The sequence below is a fragment of the Candoia aspera genome, chromosome 5 (genome assembly GCF_035149785.1).
Source record: "Candoia aspera isolate rCanAsp1 chromosome 5, rCanAsp1.hap2, whole genome shotgun sequence".
NCBI lineage: Eukaryota > Metazoa > Chordata > Lepidosauria > Squamata > Boidae > Candoia > Candoia aspera.
The window spans coordinates 113,552,712-113,571,693 of record NC_086157.1 but is presented as its reverse complement, the minus strand read 5'-3'; the positions used below and the strand labels follow the sequence as shown (position 1 = coordinate 113,571,693).

At 51.2% G+C, this 18,982-nt stretch overlaps 1 protein-coding gene across 2 annotated transcripts in view; it reads right to left on the bottom strand.

The window, feature by feature from the left end:
* SERPINH1 (serpin family H member 1) overlaps window positions 1-18,982 on the bottom strand; it is a 415,650-nt gene that overhangs the window by 1,100 nt on the left and 395,568 nt on the right. Inside the window, exons 2-4 of one of the 2 annotated variants that reach the window (XM_063305981.1) lie at window positions 3,889-4,411; window positions 3,085-3,183; window positions 1,454-1,686 (exon numbers count right to left, since the gene is read on the bottom strand). In XM_063305981.1, coding sequence (XP_063162051.1) covers window positions 1,454-1,686; window positions 3,085-3,183; window positions 3,889-4,339 — 783 coding nt within the window. In that variant the 5' untranslated portion in view covers window positions 4,340-4,411. Of the gene's footprint in view, window positions 1-1,453; window positions 1,687-3,084; window positions 3,184-3,888; window positions 4,705-18,982 lie in introns of those variants that run through there. The other variant, XM_063305980.1, reaches the window with a different exon arrangement.

Genomic DNA, 18,982 nt, shown 5'->3' with positions numbered 1-18,982 from the left:
GGACTACCTGTAGCTCTTACTTTCTTCATAAAAGAAAATGTCTAGCTTCAATTTGCTCCTCTGAACTAGCTGGTCTCAACATACTAAGTGGGATTTGACTGTGTGAGGCAGAGGCGTCCGCAGGGGTGGTAGGAATGTCAAATAAGTCAAGATGGTGGCCATAACCATCTTGCCCTGCCCTTTTTACATGTGTCACATGGTCGTGGCTGCCATCTTGATTTTTTAAACTTCCTCCTTGCGGTGACCCCTGGAGCCAGGATTCGGAGAGGCACCCACCAGCAATCCCAGGGCCATCAGCCAGACTGGGAAGTAATCAAGTAATAAAGCCATCCTGCAAGAACGTTGTGTCCACCTCTTCTTGATGGCACCTTCTCCCACCCTTTGACACAAAAACCACCCAAAATCTACAGTATAAATCCTAAAATAAGCTTAACTAGAGATCTGCAAAATTTGGGGACAAAGTTCTGGAGGACTCCGGGACATTCCATTCCCCCTCCAGGCCGTGTGGTTCTTGCAGGGGGAGAGGATGTTTCTGGCCGTTCTGGACATAAATCCTCCCACCAGCATTTTGTGTCCTGAAGATGCTGCTCTGCATGGAACAAGCCTGTCTGGGGCTGGGTCACCCCTGGGACACTGTGACCCGCTTCTGTTCTCGAATTAGTGAGTTGCACACCTTTAATTTTCCACATCCAGAGGAAAAAAATCTTAGCCCCACCTGCTGGGCATAATGCAGCCCTTGCTCACGCCAAAATTGCTAAGGGATGATCTTAGCCTTCTGCCCATCCTAACTGGAAATTCATTCTACTAGGCAATAAACCTGGAGATTTCTGTGTTCACACAATGAGCTCGGCCAGGCAACTAAATTAACTCAATCAGTATTCACACAATGAGAGCCACTGCGTAGTGGTGAAGGCACTGGGCTAGAAACCGGGAGACCGTGAGTTCTAGTCCCGCCTTGGGCAGGAGGCCAGCTGGGTGACCTTGGGCCAGCCACTCTCTCTCAGCCCCAGGAAGGAGGCAATGGCAAACCACTTCTGAAAAAGCTTGCCAAGAAAACTGCAGGGACTTGTCCAGGCAGTCTCTGGGAATTGGACACGACTGAACAGACTGGGAAAAAAAATTGCACACTACCTTGAATCATAAACTAACCAGACAGGCTGGGTTTTGCTGTCTGTACAACATACCACAAACCCAAGGTGAACTAGAATCAAGCTTTGTGGTTGAGCAAATGAAGCCAGAAGGTCTTTCAGTGCCCAGGGTGAGCACATGTGCCAGGGCACTGCAGCCTGTGTGCAAACCCCAGCTTGAACACTGACCGGCAGGGAATCTACCGTTGCTGCCGTGAGTGGCTCAGAGAAAACCGGACTGCAACGTTGCCACCCCAACAGAAAGAGGAACTGGACGCGCACACGGCCTTGGAGTTTCTTCCCGCGGGACAGCCAGGGACGCTCACCTGAAGGTCGTGGCTGACTTCCAGGCTGACCTTGGGCAGGGAGACGGCCACGGACCGCTCCTTCATTTTGCCCAGCCAAACCTGCAGCTGCTCCCGGGTGAGCAACTTCTCTAGCCGTTCCAGGGGCTCGACGTGGTTCGGCATGATGATGATCAGGCTGGAGAGCTTGTGGGCCAGCGGCATCTCCACCATCTGCAGCTTCTCGTCCTCGTCCTCGTAGTACTTATACAGTCCTGCAAAAGCATGTAAAGCTGCAATCAGTGGGCCTCTGGAGTGGATTGGCACAGGCTCTGAGCATATGGATTTCACAAGGACTTGTGCGCTCAGCACTTGAGGACGCAGCATGCAGGAGTGAGCTGAGCACCTGAAAATATTGGTAGGGGCTGGAAAGTTGTTGATTTTTGAGCAGAGTAAAAGAGCATATTTTTAGCCCAGGAAGTCAGGTAAAATGGGCCTGGAGGTTCCTGGGGAGTACAGGTAATCCTCGACTTAAGACCATTTGTTTAGTGACCATTCAAAGTTACAACAGTGCTGGAAAAAGTGACTTGCAATCGGTCGTCGCACTTATGACCATCACAGTGTCCCTGCAGTCACATGATCAAAATTTGGGCACTTGGCAACTGGCATGTATTTACGATGGTTGCAGCATCCCGGGGACACATGATCGCCTTTTGCGACCTTTCCAGTCAGCTTCTAACTATCAAGTCAATGGGGGAAGCAGGAATCACTTAACGACCACATGATTCACTTAACAGCTGTGGTGGTTCACTTAACAACCGCAGCAAAAAGGTCATAAAGTCAGACACGACTCACTTAATGACCGACTCGCTTAGCAACAGAAGTTCTGGTCCCAATTGTGGTCGTAAGCCGAGGACTGCCTACCTCAGAAGACAGACTGGCGGAAGATCAGGGCACACATTTCTGGTTTCCTTTCTTGTCCTCTGCAGTGTAACAGATCAGACCTGGCCCTACCGATGCAGTGAGTATTTTCATCCCCACCACCCAGCATGGAGATTGCTCAAGCACCACTGCAAGAGCCCATTTTGGAAAAGGTCAACATGAACGATGCGCAGTTAGCCAACTTCTGCGTTTTGCCATGGATGAATAATCCCCATTTAGGCCTGTGCAAAAGTCTGCTATAGGAACAGAACATTCTGGACAAATCCGTGTCAAATCTGCTACTCCAGGGGTGTTTGGCACTTTTCCAGAATCTTCTGAACCAGAAATGGATCGAGGTGACCTGGCGCCATTTCACCTGGAACACCATTCCCAAAATAGGGAGGTTTGCTCATGGACAGACCCCTCGGTTGCAACCTCTCATCCTCCACAGGACAGACTTTGGATCGACATGTTGCAGAATATGTATTGTCTGCATTTTAAAGAAAGGAGGTAAAGCCCCGCTGAGATTTTTGGTCACAGGTCAATAGTCATTACTGATAGCCTGTTTATGTTCCTCTCTTCAGCCTGACACGCACTCATGGTTAGCAATTCACAGCCAGCCTGGTGTTGCTCTGTGGGAAAACGCAAGGCTTTCTTTCACAGCCTCAAACACTTATGGGAAAATCCGAGTGGGGAGCCTGGACGAAAGGAAACGAGGCAGAATCGTGCCTTTTTTACCCAGGCCACCTTACCTGTGCGGTGCATCATGGAAATGCCGATTGTGTACGAACGCGATACCATGAAGCCACGATTGTCCACCATCTTGTGATGGAACTTCTCATCCCAGTGCGCTAAACAAACCAAGCAGAGCCATGACTAATAAATAAAGACAACAAACTGCAACCGTGGAAAAGGTCTGCGAAGCAGAGGCCTAGATACATTCCTAAGGAGCAGCACGGCCTCCAAAGAAATTGCTGTACAGGTAGTTCTCAACTTATGACCATTCATTTAGCAACCGTTCGAAGTTAAAACGGTGCTGAAAAAAGTGACTTGTGCCCTGTCCTTGCACTTACGACTATCACAGCGTCCCTGCAGTCACATGATCAAAATTCAGGGCTTGGCAACTGGCACATATTTATGTCTGTTGCGGCATCCCAGGATCGTGCGATTGCCATCTGCAACCTTCCCAGCTGGCTTCCGACAAGCAAAGTCAATGGGGAAAGCTGGGTTCACTCAATGAACCACATGACTCACTTAATGACTGCAATGATTTGCTTAACAACCGCAGCAAAAAAGGTTATACAATCGGGCGTGACTCACTTAACAGCTGCCTCGCCTAGTGACAGCAGTTCTGGTCCCAATTGTGGTCATAAGTTGAGGACTACCTGTATTACCTTATGGCTGGCCACCAACTGGGGGCATGCCCGGAGGGTCAAAAAAAGAGAAGGTGGCAGCCACAATCTCCATCCTGACTGTTTGATCCCCCTGCAGTTACCCCCACCAATTCCCCAGCAGGTGCACCACTACCTCAAAGCTCCCTGTCAACTTGCGCTTACGTTTGAAGAACATGGCGTTGACGATCAAGGCCCCGTCGGTCTTCTCCACATCCCTGGTGACCTCGGGCAGCTTGCCTTCCGTGGTCTGGGCGGCCCACTCGTTGATGGACTTCAGGGCGCTCCGCTTGTCTCGGAAGTTGATCTTGGCGTGGTCGTAGTTGTAGTGCTTCTTGCTACTCTGCACGAAGTCGTCGGCAAAGCTGACGGAGCTGGGCCCGTAGAGGCGGCTGCCGAGCTTCCAGGTGACGTTCCGGGCCGTGGCGTTGCTGACGTCGTTGAGGAACTCCGAGAGCCCGCCGTGGACGTAATCGTCGTTCAGTTTGCTGGCGCTAAGCAGGGCCTTGGCTTGGGAAGCCGTGGCGGCCTTCCCCCCAAGAGACACCAGCCCCAGGGAAGACGCCACCACCACAGGAGACACCAGGATGTTCTCCAGGTTCTTGTCCTTGGCCATCACGTGGTAGAGGTTGAAGGCCAGGGTGGCGCTGCGGTCAGCCAGGGCGGCGGCCTTCTCACTCAGCTTCCTCTCTTCCGAAGCCGGTTTCTTCTCGCCCTTCTTCTTGTCACTGGACGGCACGGCCGTAACGAGCGCGCAGAGCGCCAGGAGCTGGATCAACCACATGGCTTCCGTGGGGACCGGGAGCAGTCAGAGCCTGGGAGGGACCGAGATGGCTGGTCAAGATGGGCGCTGGTTGCATGTTAGAAAATGCACAATACACCCGCATCCCCACCCCAGCTGGGCTCAATCCAGAGCCTTCTAGATGTGTTGAGACCGACGCACCCATCATTCCCTGCCAGGACGGCCAGCCACTCCTCCCACCTCAGCGTTGGACGTTTTCAGCTAGAGAGCTGTCCGGCAAGGGGACAACGATCCCTTACGAAAGAGGCTCCAGCCAAGCTTTCTCCACAAGGACTACTTTTCTGCATGCAGGGAATTTAACTCAAGCAATTTATAGTCCAAGGCAGACTGAGAAGGCAGCCGCTGAATAAAGTTAATGCTTAATAAAGTTAATAAAGTTGCATTTTTGCAGAGGCTGCATTTAAAAAGAAAAAAGCCAACGATGTACAAAGCAGGTCTTCCCCAAGCTCCTAGGACTTCCAATCAGCACTTCCTGGCTGTGAATGATGGTTGCTGTAGTCCCCCACACATCTGGAAGTGTCTGGCTGTGAAAGCTGGTAAGACACTAAATCACAGATGTTAGCCCTGTCTGTTCCCCCAAAAATCCACTAGAGGGCGCTCAGGATTAGAGTTTGAAGATACAGCTTGGTCTTCCCCTAAATTCAGGATTTAGATTTAGGGCTTAGCCAGGATCACAATTCTCTTCTCCCGCCCCTGCCACACACCCACTTAGTTTAAAACTGAATGCAAGGTAGTAACCTTGCAGCAGTGACTCAAGAAACAACAGGCAGATGCATCTCAGAATCATTATCAGCTAAACGCTGCAATGGCAGAGAAGGCCCACGCCAGTGGCAAAGTACGTGCCAGCTTCAAAGCTTGGTACTTCCGCTTTAAAAGGATTATGAAGGGGGCATACATCCCATCCCCACCTTAGACCTTCAAGAACTGCTATACAGTAGGTGGGCAAATAGTGCACCAGAAGAAAGAAAGTCCCACTCTTCCCATAGATTTGCAAAATAAGGGTGCTTCATCTCTGCACTGGACCTCTTTTAATGAGGACTAAATCAGCAATCTGTTTCTCCTTTTTTAAAAAAGTAAGAAACAAATTGCCAAATTGGGGGGGGGGGGAAAGACAGAGGAAAAAGAATGAAGCATCTTACGGAATTATTTATTTATTTTTCTATCCCTTTATTATTTTTATAAATAACTCAAGGCGACCAACATACCTAATACTCCTTCCTCCTCCTATTTTCCCCACAACAATATACCAATTGCCCCAAATAATCTTATTTAACTCTCCCTGCAGAACTGCCCTCCCTTCTTTCTGCAATACCATCTGAGCAGCAGCCAAGGTCTCGAGAGCTGGCATGCGTAGGCATCGTGCCAAGGGAGAGGACTGAGTGGGTTCACTGCACAGAAAGGGCACTGCTGAGCCAAGGAATAATGGAGAAGATGTGGAAATGCATTCTCTTCCCCTTCCAGTATCTCACACTGGATGGCCCAAGTGCCACACAAACAGCAGCAACCTACAAACGCTCAACTTTTTAAAATCCAGCACAGGGCTGAATTTCAATGTTATGCCCTGTCAATCATTGGAGCTGGCTGGGCAAAAAACATGCCTTTTTAGAAGTCTTTACAGAAGAATGGTCTACAAATAGTAGCTAGAACAAAGCTCCCCTGTTTAAATTAGAGAAAATAAGGAGAGAGTGAAAGAGAAAACTCATGCAGACTGGTTATAATTGGAAGGCTATTTTGCAGTTCAGAAATTCGAACAGCTGGATTGGCAATATGGACAATACAGAAGTCAGGCTGCACTGTTTAAAAAAGTTAAAAGTTGCCAAGTTTGAGAAACACTGGCTTAAGGAGTGGCAGACAGGTGTTAACTTCCAGACAGTCACAAGCACCTTTCCCCTCTGCATCCAAAGTAGCACAACTCCAGCACAATTTATGCAATTATATTTTTGCCTGGCGTGTTATCCGAACCCAGCCTGTGTCTAACGGGCTTTCACCCAAGCAATTCCTCCAATTTTGAACTGGCAAATAATCACCCAAGGGTTTTCAGAATTATTGTATCTGCCAAGGGTTGAGGATGGGAGGAAATCAAGCCCATATGGCTAAATTGTAGGGTTAGGCATCCTGTGAGGCTTGAACAGTGTTTCTCAACCTTGGCGGCTTGAAGATGGGTGGACTTCAACTCCCAGAATTCCCCAGACAGCATGGTTGGCTGGGGAATTCTGGGAGTTGAGGTCCACCCATCTTCAAGTCGCCAAGGTTGAGAACCACTGGGCTAGAAGCAGGAACAGCAGAATTAACCTTTACAACAGATGTAAACGGACCGCATGCTCAAAAGAGGCTGTTGAAATTCTTTCGCTGGGTGTGATGGGTGCTAAGCTACAGAGCCTTACAAGAATTATTTGCATTCACACATGGTTATAGATTTTGGGCCCAGTTGATAATAGAACCTTCTGATGCAAAGGCAGTTTACCTCTGAAATCAGAATTTGGGGGAAAATCAAAGGCTACCTTAGTTCCACCATCTGTCTGCGAGCCGCCAAGTCCACCCACAGTTAAACTAAAACTTCCTTCTGACTCCTAAAGCAATACTTCCACTCTTAGTAATCAGGCTAAGCCAGTTACTCCCAGCGAAGTTATAGAATTAGATTACCTGCCTTAAATCACGCCTGAAAAACCGGAAAGGAAGTCTACCGATACGTCATTTTGTGCTGTATCTCAACTTTCCTTCCGCTGTCAATATATCCCAACTACCCAAAGGACTTTTTTCTTCATTTGCATCACCCACATCATTAACGTTGGATGTTCTTCCTAACATCGGTGCTGTTAGAATAGCACTTTTTTCCGAATACTACTATTTTTGTTTTCTAAAGATACCTTGAATTTTTTTCTTACTGGGGTCAACATTTGCCTTTTTCATTCTGAAAGAAAACAGATACGTAAGATAGTTCCCTTGAGAACTGGGCTTTCCAGAACGGAACATGGAGGGACTACATATGGGATTTTATAAGCTAGAAAGGACAAGCAGTTGCAAAGCTCTGCCAGAGGTGTGTTTCTGCAGGCAAGATCCTATTTTACTTCTTCTACAAGTGAAGCAAACAACTTTCTAGATCTCACTGTTCTAAGATGCCAATCGCAGGCTAACGTGTGACTCTCGAGCTGCCAATAGAAAAAGCGAATGCTGGTGCTCCCTTCCTGTTTTGCATAACCACACCCACTGCAATTTGGCTTCAATGTGGGCGGGCCCCATGCCGCAGGAGCGAAGGCAGCAGATGTGGAATGCCCCTAGCCAATTAGCCAAATTTCCAAGGACATGTGTTCAACCAGTGGTCCTCCAGATGTTGATGAACTATCATTCCCACATACCCCATGGCTGGCCATGGCGGCAGGCAAGGACTCCTGGGAGTTGAAGTCCACCCATCTTAAAAGTTCCCACGGTTGAGAAACACTGCCATAAATGATCTTCAAGTTAACAGAAATGTCTTTAAAACTTACCACAAGCAATACATGTAACAAGGGAATGACTCTGAAATGTGTATGAATGTCCTTCTTGGAAAAATGCAGGCCTGGGGTATCTATCTTGCTGGGACTTAGATTTTTTGATAAAGGAATTGTGAGATTAACGATGAGAAAGCTAAAGGGGTTTAATTCATCCTCCAGGCCACTAGGCGCTCACACGGCCTTGTGTTTCCACAAGCGCATCCCTGCGCAAAAAATTTCTCCCAGGCTCTGCTTCTCAAATCAGCCAATTTAGCTACAGGACAGCCTCTGATCCCTGAAGGGTCTCCACAAATGCTGACGCATCGCTCTGCAGACACCCCTTCTGCGATTCAGGCTGCAACATGGCTGCAGATGTTTCCAGCCACACGGCCCCCGCCTCCCCCCGCCGTGCCACGTAGGCAGGCCCGGGCTGGGAAAGCTTTGAGACAAAGCCCTTGATTATGCTGCAAGTCTCTGGCAGGAAGAGGATGTTGAACAGAATCAAGGCCAAACACAGCCAGACAAAACTCTCCAAGTATGATCCCCCTTTTATATTTCTGCGCGCATTGTCAATTGCAAATCTTTGGGCAATTTAGCTTATTTTGGCAGAAAGAATTTTCAGCAAATGATCTACGCTTTGTTTCTACTTCTGCATAATACCGAGGCTTTCCCTGTTTTCCTTCCCAACCTTGAGGGCTAGAAACTTGCTTTAAAATCAAAATATCCAGGCAGTGCTGGCTATTGGAGTTTACCCTGTGGTTCTTTAGTCACCGAGATTGGATAGCAAACAAGGAAGCTTCTGGATTAGCAGAGAAAGATACTGTTACATGCAGGCAGCATTAAGAGCAAGAAATGGCATTTTTTAAACTGGGCAACAGGCTAAGTTCCGATCATCTATCCTTCTTTTCTCCTGTTTTCCAGGCATCCAGGGCCAAAAGGGAGATCAGGTCTTGCCGTTTAAACAGCCTGCAGGGTTTAATTCAACCATTCTATTTTTAAAGGCATCCCTGTAAAATTGAGTATGTTGGAACTGGGTTGGGCTGGAACTGTCTCTAGCCCAGCCAAATCCTGTCCCTTTTAAAGCAGTTCAGGAGCTGATCAGTAACAATAGGAATAAATGGAAGGCCCACTTAAGATGCTTAGCAAAAGACCCCCAGAACCAGAGTCGCTCACCACAAACCTGTCAACATCCTTTCTTATTTGATTTCAGGATAAAATTTCACCTCCTCATAGTGGTTCTGCATTACAGGGAACCTAACCCTTATTTTCCACCCAGGCCAGGAGCTGACAAGCTCCATATTCTGGGTGCCTGACTCGTCAGAACAGTCCTCCCAGGCCTTTTGCTTCCACACAAATTCAGCAGAGGGCAAAAGTAAAAATAAATTAAAACCCAAGTGCAGCCCCAGGAGCTAAATTAAGCTTGCCCAGGCTGGCCAGGTGGGCTTTTCTGCAGCCTCAGTGCAACAGATTCGAAATCAAAGCAATTATCTGCTCTCCTCCGAAAGACCCTTTGGGGAAAAGGTGGTCCTCTGGATGGACTCAACAAAACTAAGGCTGGTTTTATATACTCAGAAATACACCTTCTTTAGGGCAAGCCCGGAGCATCTTTGCTTCTCCAAACGATATGCTCCTTTTGGAGCTAACCCTGGGCACAGCCCGAATTCAGGACTGGGGTTTCTAGAACAGGAACACAGCTCCTAGCCACAATGGGGCCAGGAGACTTCCTAAACGGGAAAACAATCCTGGCTTTCAGGGACGTAAGGCCTCAACCTGCTTATCCAGCTGAATTAAAGACTTAACAGCCGCATTTGTGAAATGGGTTAATCTGGGCTGGGGTTAACCCTGGTTAATTGTATTTTTGAGCGTAAAGGGGGAACCTAGGAATGGGGTGACTTTGGGGCTTGAGGCAGAACCAGTAAAATGGGGGTTTCCATTCCTTGCTCTAATAGAGTGTTTGTCAACCGTGGCCAGTTGAAGATGGGTGGACTTCAACTCCCAAAATTCCCCAGCCAGCATACGCTGGCTGGGGAATTCGGGGAGTTGAAGTCCACGCAACTTCAACTGGCCACGGTTGACAAACACTGCTCTAATAGGTTGTGTGAATGCAGCCAATTTGTCCCCTTTATTTTCCTCCCCTGCACCCTCCTCCCGGTCCCTTCCCGGACAGAAAGGGAGCATCCGCCCCCGCCAGCATCCGCTTTGGCCAACAGCCTCCCCCCACCCGGGAGTTGAATGCAAAGGCTCTGCGCATCTCGGCGGTCCAGGCCTTCTTTCTTGCATATGGGCACGGTGGGGGTGGGGGTGGGGTGGATGCCCGCTTTTGCACCGGCAAGGCCCCCCCGCCCGCCCCAGCGAATCCCGGCTTGGCCCCCCGCGGGATCTCCAGCTGCTGCCGGGGATCCTCCCGGCCGACCTCCGACGCCGAGCGCTCCGCGGGCGCAGGGCGGAGAGGACGCCCTTGCACGCCCACCCCCGGGCGAAATCCCACCCTTTCCCCGCGCCCCGGCCGGAGACGGGGCGCGCCGAGGGGGGCTTCCCCTCCGGGGGCGCGCTCGCCTCCCGGCTCCCCGCGAGCGAACGCCCCGCCGGCCTGCCCTGCCCTGCCCCGCCCAGGCGGGACCCTCAGCCGCGCTTCCCCGCGCCCGGGGCGGAAGGGGGGCAGCCCCCCAACCCCCCCGGGGCAGCAGCGAGGCGGCCCCCGGCGCGGGGCTCGGAAGTCCAGCTGCCCCGCTGCCGCCCAGGGTAAGCGGACGGGCGGACGAGCCGCGGAAGCCCCCGCCCGCGCCCCTCCGCCTCGCGAGCCCCCGGGGGCTCCCCGGCCGGTTTGCAAAGCGCCCCCTCCCTCACCCACCTCCGGACCTTGCAGCGGGCGAGCCTTGCAGATACGACGGTGGCTGCTCCGCGGGAACCGACTGCCTCGCTGCGCCACCGGACTGGCCCTGCTGCCAAGCCGCCGCCGGGCCAGGGGGCTATATAGGGGCGCCGGAGAAACTTCTGGAAAGGGGCGGGCGCGGGGCCCCTTCTCCAAATCTCTCCCGCTGGAGGAGGCGCCGGGAACTGGCCCCCCCGCCCGCCGCCGCCGCCGCCGCCGCCGCCGCAGGGTCCTACCGTCGCTCGGGTTCCGGCAGCGGCGCGCCTGCCCGGCTTTGCCCGCGCTGCCTTTGCGGACGGGGCTGCGCCGCCTCGCTCTGCCGGGGGAATCCTCGGAAGCGGCCCCCCCGCCTTAGGAGCCGGGGCGCTGGAGAGGGGCTCACGCAGCATCCCCCGTGGGGAACCGTACCGGGGGTGGGGGGGTCCTGAACCGGCCGGCTTCCCACGACGCCCCGCACCGTCAACGAGCCGAGCGTTCAACTGAGGGTGGCTTAGTTATAGAGCCCCGCGGCGTCGGAACCCGGACCTGGGTGGCAGTGGGTCGGGGAGGAGGGCAGGTTCAAGGCCCCATTTCCCTTGAAGCCCTCCATCACGCCCCCCCCCCCCCGCCCCAGGGTTGATGCTGGGGTTATAAACTGGGGAGAGACCTCTCGGATGTTGCCTTGAACTCTGCAGGGAAAGGCACCACGACGTTGCAATAATAATAATAATAATAATAATAATAATAATAATAATAATAATAATAATCCCAGACGGGATAGGTCTGTCCTCTGAAAACCGAGGGGGAGACTCGGATGTGAATGCGAAAAACAGCTTAGTGCGACGCGGGACGCCACTGTTGGAGGATGTCCCCCAGTTCATGGGGGGGCAGTTTGCCAGAAGTATGAGGAGGTTTTGCAGTTCAGACATTAGCGCTCTGAGTGCCTGTTCTGTTTCTTTCCCCCACATAACTGAGACCCTGCCTGATTCCACCACCAACTCGGGGAGGTTCACCCCAAATTAAACCATCTCCCAAACATCATAAACTGGCGAGCGTCATTAGAACAGCTCCCTGAACTGGTTCGCACAGATCCCCAGGGCCTGACCCAAAGTAGCATCTTCACGGCCCCCCCGATTCGCGAAGGACCGGGCAGCTGCAGAGAACGCTTCTTTGAGCCGCTGCTCCTTACATATCCAAGGGGAAGGGAGGTTGCACCAGGTGAACAGACCCTTTGGGGAGAAGGTGGTCCTCTGGATGGACTCAACAAAAGCAGCGCTGGAATTGGTAACATACGGGCCTACCGTTCCAAGTGCACAATACAGATAGCCCTCGTTTAGCGACCACAATTGGGGCTGGCAACTTGGTTGTTAAGTGAAGTGGTTGCTAAGTGAAACCATGGGACTGCGACTGTGCTTACGACTCCATTTCAGTCTTACTTCCTTTGCTTCTGGCTACTTCCTTCGGCGGCACTGGGGTTCCTTCTCTTTCACTTTGAGGACATCTTGGTATGGGGTAGATCAGCCAGTGAAAATAAGAGCAGAGAGACGCCGCAAAGGTCGTAAATGTGAGGACTGATTGCTAAGTTGTTTTTTTAGCACCGTTGTAACTTTGAGGAGTCACTAAACGAGGTAGCCGCTAAGCAAAGATGACCTGTATAGGAGGGCTGCTGCTGCTTTCACCACCAGCTAAAGTTTCCGGGTAGTCTTCAAAGACCACCCCAAGCTGCATACATTGTAGTAATCTAGTTTCCAGACAATGGGGCACGTGTGGCTGATGCCGAGGCCACCGCCTCCAAGGAACGCCTGCAACTGAGGTGCCCGGTCCCCCAGCCGTGGCCTCCCCTTGCTGAACCAGAAGCCACGAATCCAGGAGACCCTACCGTTGGGGATGTCCTCTTTTGCAGGGTGGGCCCCCCCTTCAGGCCTAGCGTAGAGGCTCCTGCAAAACTGACGTCTTCTGGACGAGCGGCAGCGTCCTCTGCTAGGAGCCCGTTCCAAGTTGTTGCAGGCCATCCAGTCCCTCGTGCCTCTAGATTTGGGGAAGGGACATCTCCTGCCTCTCCGGTCTGGTCTGGTCTGGGTCAAGATAGACCCCTGGGCCTCATCAGTCTGCAGCCCTCTGTGGGCCCCGGTGGGTTGGTCCCCTGTTGCTCCTGGGTGGCTGCGATTGGATTGAGGGGGGTCTCCAGGGCTTCTATGAGGGAGGGGTCATACCTGTGCCTTAAAGGGGACAGGGGTGCACTCTCCTGAGGAGCCCATCCCTCAATCTAGGCACATTGGGTCACTTGCCGCATTTCCAACCTTTCTTCCTGGGGAAAGCCTTGGAGCTGAAGCTGCAAGGAATGGCGTGATTCTTCAGATCAGCGTTTTATGAAGTCCATGCATCTTAAAGTTGCCAAGTTTGAAAAATGCTGCTTTAGATCATATTGGTCAAGTTTTGGAGCTGGGCATGGGGTCAAAAAAGCATTGGTTGCTCTTGTGGATGGCCACTATTGGGACCTGGATGAGGAAGGAAGGAAGCAAGCAAGCAAGCAAGCTGGGAAGGAAGGAAGGAAGCAAGCAAGCAAACAAGCAAGCAAGCTGGGAAGGAAGGAAGGTTGAAAAGTAACAAGAAAACTCTGGGTCTGAACCTTTTGCACGACTGTCCTATTTGCTGCAGCTCCTGGGCTCTGTTCTCCAGATTTCACCACGCCCTGAAAAGTTGCCTCCCCATAACGGGTGGAAGGGGGAGCCAGGAATTCTGCCTGTCCTTACAGCCTCCTCAACTTGGTGCCTTCTCCACAGACTGGGACTACAGTTCCCAGGATTCCTCAGCTAGCAGTGCTGTTGCTGAAGATTCTGGGAGTTGAAGTCTGGACAGAAGGACCCAGGGTGAGCGTGAAGATAAAGGTGAGAGATAGATGATAGAGATACACATGCGTGTGTGTCTGTGTGCGCATGGACACACACACACTCATGCATTTAGACAGGCATGTCTGTATGAGAGTATGGCTGTAAAGATGGCTTTTAAAATACCTTTTAAAAAGCAGCCCCATTATTCAATTATGCCTACTTGCTTTCCCCAGGCAGAAGTCACACGGCCTCTGCTATATGCTAACTGCCCCCTTGCACCCAAGTGGAGTTTTTGCCCCAAGTGCCTGGCACCACGTGCATTCACCCCAACCCCAGGCTCGGTTGCTAGTGGCGGTAACCGCCGACTTCACAGCCACCTCACTTCCAAGATCCTCCTGACCCTTTGTTGAAGCTGGGCGCAGCCCAATCCAGAGAGATGCTGGATCTCTCCACAGGGACCTGGTGCCCAGGAAACCCTCCTCGAGAAGAAGTGATGCCAGGCGGTAACAGCCTTGTAGGAAGAGACCCGGCTAGTCTGTGGTGGCCAGAGGCGTGGAAGCACCTTTTCTGACTAACCCATTTTATTCAAAGGCATCCGCTTTCCAGCGCAGCAGCTCACTTAGATGCAGAGGGAGGCTGGGCTGATGTAGGGTTTAAACTGGGGTGAGGCTGTTCAGGCGGGCATCCGAAAATCGCAGTGCCTTCCCCCCACTCTTCCCCATGGCATCTTATCCCTGCTACATTTCATCATCTCAAGGTCTGCATTTTGAACTGAGTGGCATCCTTTGCATTCCTCCTGAACGTGAGTCTTCGGACCTCTCCTTTGGTATGAATCAATCCATGCGTCTGGGCCGGCCAGAAACTTTGGAATGCCAGGAGTTAAGGGAAATGGGATCCAGAGGCACGTCCCTCTCGTGAGAACAGCAGAACCGGTGGGTGGGGAGGCCCAGCGACCGTCTGAGTTGGAAGCCCCACATTGGTCTGGCCTTTTCTCTCTGCTTCGCTCAAGCCAATCCCGCCCGAGCAGCGATTCCTCGGAGATAAATGCACCCACCCTCCCACCCACGTCCCGGAGAAGAAGGGCAGGAAATGGGGATATTTCTGGAAAGCCAAGGGGCGAAAATCCTTTTCATCTCTTACAGAACCAAAAACAAAATGTGAAAAATTAAGGTGGGCACCATGGCTCTTACTTGGCTGAGGACTAGTGTGTTGGAGAGAATTGCTGGTTTTCAGTAGGGTTCAGGACACTGCTGTGGAACTTCTCAAAAGTTCATCCCAGAGCTCCCCAGCCAACATGTGTGGATTTCAGCTCCCAGAATTCCCCAGGCAGCATGTATGGACTTTAACTCCCAGAATTCCCCAGGCAGCATGCTGCCTGGGGAATTGTGGGTATTGAAGTCTATGCAGTTTAAAGTTGCCAAGGTTGAGAAACACTGCTCTAGAGAGTCACTAGAGGGTAGCAAAGAGATACAGAAAGCCTCTTTGCCGCCATCCAGTGGTCAAAGGGAATGTTGCAGCCTGGGTATGGTAGACTTCCCTAGTTTGGGGTAGTGGAAAGAAACTAGGAGCAACTGCATTAAGCTGAATTCTAGTCCTACCTCAGGCACAGGAGTCAAATGCGTGGCATGGGGCAGTCCCTCCCTCTCAACCAAGGAAGAAGCTAAGGGCCTCCTGTTTCTAAAAATGTTGCCAAGAAAAATGCAGGGACTTGTTCAGGCAGCTCAGAGTCAGGACTGATTCAAAGGCACGAAACATGCACGCACAAACACACTCTAGTGCCGGGTTGCCCAACCAGGGTTCCGTGGCACCCTAGGGATCCACGAGAGGACACGGGGTTCCCTGGGAGATCACGATTTATTTTAAAAGTTATTTCAGATCCGGGCAACTTCCCATTAAAGAAGTAAGTTTCATTCTTGATTTTCAGTTTAAGAACACTGTCAATGCATCTAGACAGGCCTACCCATGAAACGAATAGAATAATTTGGTAACTTCTGGCCTATCTTTGAGCCTGAATGTGCAGGGGTTCCCTGGGGTCTGGAAAATATTTCAAGGGTTGCTCCAGGGCCAAAAGGTTGAGAAAGGCTGGGCTAGTGGTTAAGGCTAAGCATCTTAACCACATTTCTTCCCTGTCACTTCTCCTATGACAGATGGCCTCATGTGGAGACCTTATCCTGATTCAGTCATTGCAATGAATAGCATTGCATTCGCACGTTTCACCTGGATACGGTATTAACTCATTTCTGAGATCACAAAAGGCCCTGAACCCTGGACTAGCCAAATGGCCTGAATTTGCACAACACACTAAGCCACCACAACCCTATAGACAACCAAGATTAAAGGTTGACAGGTTGAGCACGCTGCACAAATGTATCTGCTATATTTGACCTGAATAAGGAGCATGGAACCACAGTTAGTATAGAACAGTATCAGAATCATGCAGGAAACGGTGTTCCTGTGACCCCCTATGGAATGAATGGACTCTGAAGAAGCAGGAGAGGAAGAGCATTGATGCCTTTGAACTTTGGGGTTGGAGAAGACTCCTGAGAAGACCAGGATTGCCAAGGAAACAAACCGATGGATCATCAAACACATCAGCCCAGAGTTCTCAGTCGAGGCACAGATGACCCGGCTCAGATTATGCTACTTTGGACACGTGAAGACCCAGCTCTCTTGCAAGGTCCATGATGCTGGGAAAGGTGGAAGGAAAGGATAGAGAATGACCAGCAGCAAGGGGGAGGGACTCAGTTACAGTGGCGACGGGGGCACCGTTGGGAGACCTGAAGGACCAGGCTGGGGACAAATCATCTTCGAGAAAAATCTGTCTATGTGGCCATTAGGAGTTGAAAAGGGTTTGATGGCAGATAATCAGTTGGGATCCAGGATCTTTATGATGATGATAATATCTCAGAGGCAAAGCACACATTTTCTTCCAATCTCCAGCATGATTCTCAGGCTGCCAACAGGCTTAACCAGATGAATGAGGGACTTAGCAGAGGCATTTGCACAACAGCCTAAATTTTCTAGTGAAGTTTGCTCTGACATTTGGGGATTTAGCATCTTTCTTCCAAGCCTCCTTAAAAAAGGGAAAGAGACTCTCTTTCCTTTTTTTACTGCCTCATGCAGAAGTTTCTTTTAGTCAATACACATTGCAGGAAGCAAAATTCTTGTCTTTTTGCTCTGGAATTAAGCCTCTCCCTTTAAAAAAAAAACCTGTGGAAGGGAATTGCATTGCCTCTTTAAGATGCCTCCAGCCACATTCTTTCTCTGCAAATTCCTCATGCAATTCCCTGAAATCTGAGCGAGGACAGGCGTGGCTCGGGGTTCCTGCAGAGGCAACTGTGTCTTTTGGTCTTTTCCGCCTTCCCCTTGCCACGCTGGAAACTTTGCAGCGTGCCAAGGAGGCCTGGAAGGAAATGTGGGATGCAGCGAGAACCATCTCCTCCTAATGACAGGGCAGGGCTGTCAAACAGTTACCCTCCTTTTATAGCAACCAGCCATTTCTCCACTGCAATAACCTGAACTCCTTAGTGACAACTCCAGGGGCATCTGCAGAGTGTGGTCAAAAAAGTCAAGATGGCGATGGAAGCGACACCTGTTTCTTATGTCTGGTTGTGGCTCACAACCTTGCAGATTAAAACTGCCCCTTCAGCTAGCTACAACTGGTTGGTTTTATATTACACTAAGCCACAAACTGGGTTTTATGCTGGGTCAGACCCTAAACTTGACATCACATCATGGCTTAGCGCAATGTTTCTCAACCTTGACAAGTCTAAGCTGTGTGGACATGCTGGCTGGGGAATTCTGGGAGTTGAAGTCCACACAGCTTAGACTTGTCAAGGTTGAGAAACATTGGCTTGGTGCAAGGGCTGTGAATCACGATATCCATGACTAGCTGCAGTGATGAAAAAATTAGCACTGGGTCCATAATGTCAATTTATCAAGGCTCTGGCACATGAGTGTAGGAGATGTCGGGAATAAGATTATCATAGGGGCTGATTTTCTTTTTTCATTTTAATGGATTGGGTATATTTTCATTCTGTTCACCAACCAGAGCTTTATTGGTTATAGGGGTGGCCATATAAATTTGATTAATAAATGCATTAAACAATGCTTATTGTATGAAACAATCTGTTTAGTTCGTGTTTTGTATTCTGTTCACCACCCAGAGTTCCTTTTCGTTGATAGGCAGCTATAGAAATTTGTTTAAGTTAATTAATTAATTAATTGATTGATTGATTGATTTTTTGCGCCTTTATTATTTTTATAAATAACTCAAGGCAGCAAACATACCTAATACTCCTTCCTCCTCCTCTTTTCCCCACAACAACAACCCTGTGAGGTGGGTTGGGGTGAGAGAGAGGGACTGGCCCAAAGTCACCCAGCCAGCTTTCATGCCTAAGGCGGGACGAGAACTCTCCTACCACGCCTGATTGGCTCTTGGGCTGAGAGGGACTGGCCCAAGGGCACCCAGCCGGCCTTCATGCCTCAGGCGGGACTAGAACTCTTCTACCACGCCTGACTGGCACCCAGCCGGCTTTCATGCCTAAGGTGGGACTAGAACTCTCCTACCACGCCTGATTCGCTCTTGGGCTGAGAGAGAGGGACTGGCCCAAGGGCACCCAGCCGGCTTTCGTGCCTCAGGCGGGACTAGAACTCTCCTACTGTGCCTGATTGGCTCTTGGACTGAGAGAGGGACTGGCCCAAGGGCACCCAGCCAGCTTTCATGCCTCAGGTGGGACTAGAACTCTTCTACCACGCCTGATTGGCTCTTGGGCTGAGAGGGACTGGCCTAAGGGCACCCAGCCAGCTTTCGTGCCCAAGGCGGGACTAGAACTCTCCTACCACGCCTGATTGGCTCTTGGGCTGAGAGACAGGGACTGGCCCAAGGGCACCCAGCTGGCTTTCATGCCTAAGGCAGGACTAGAACTCTCCTACTACGCCTGATTCGCTCTTGGGCTGAGAGAGAGGGACTGGCCCAAGGGCACCCAGCCGGCTTTCGTGCCTCAGGCGGGACTAGAACTCTCCTACCACGCCTGATTGGCTCTCGGGCTGAGAGAGGGGGACTGGCCTAAGGGCACCCAGCCGGCTTTCGTGCCTAAGGCAGGACTAGAACTCTCCTACCACGCCTGATTGACTCTTGGGCTGAGAGAGAGGGACTGGCCCAAACGCACCCAGCTGGCTTTCATGCCTAAGGCAGGACTAGAACTCTCCTACCACGCCTGATTGGCTCTCGGGCTGAGAGAGGGGGACTGGCCTAAGGGCACCCAGCCGGCTTTCGTGCCTGAGGTGGGACTAGAACTCTCCT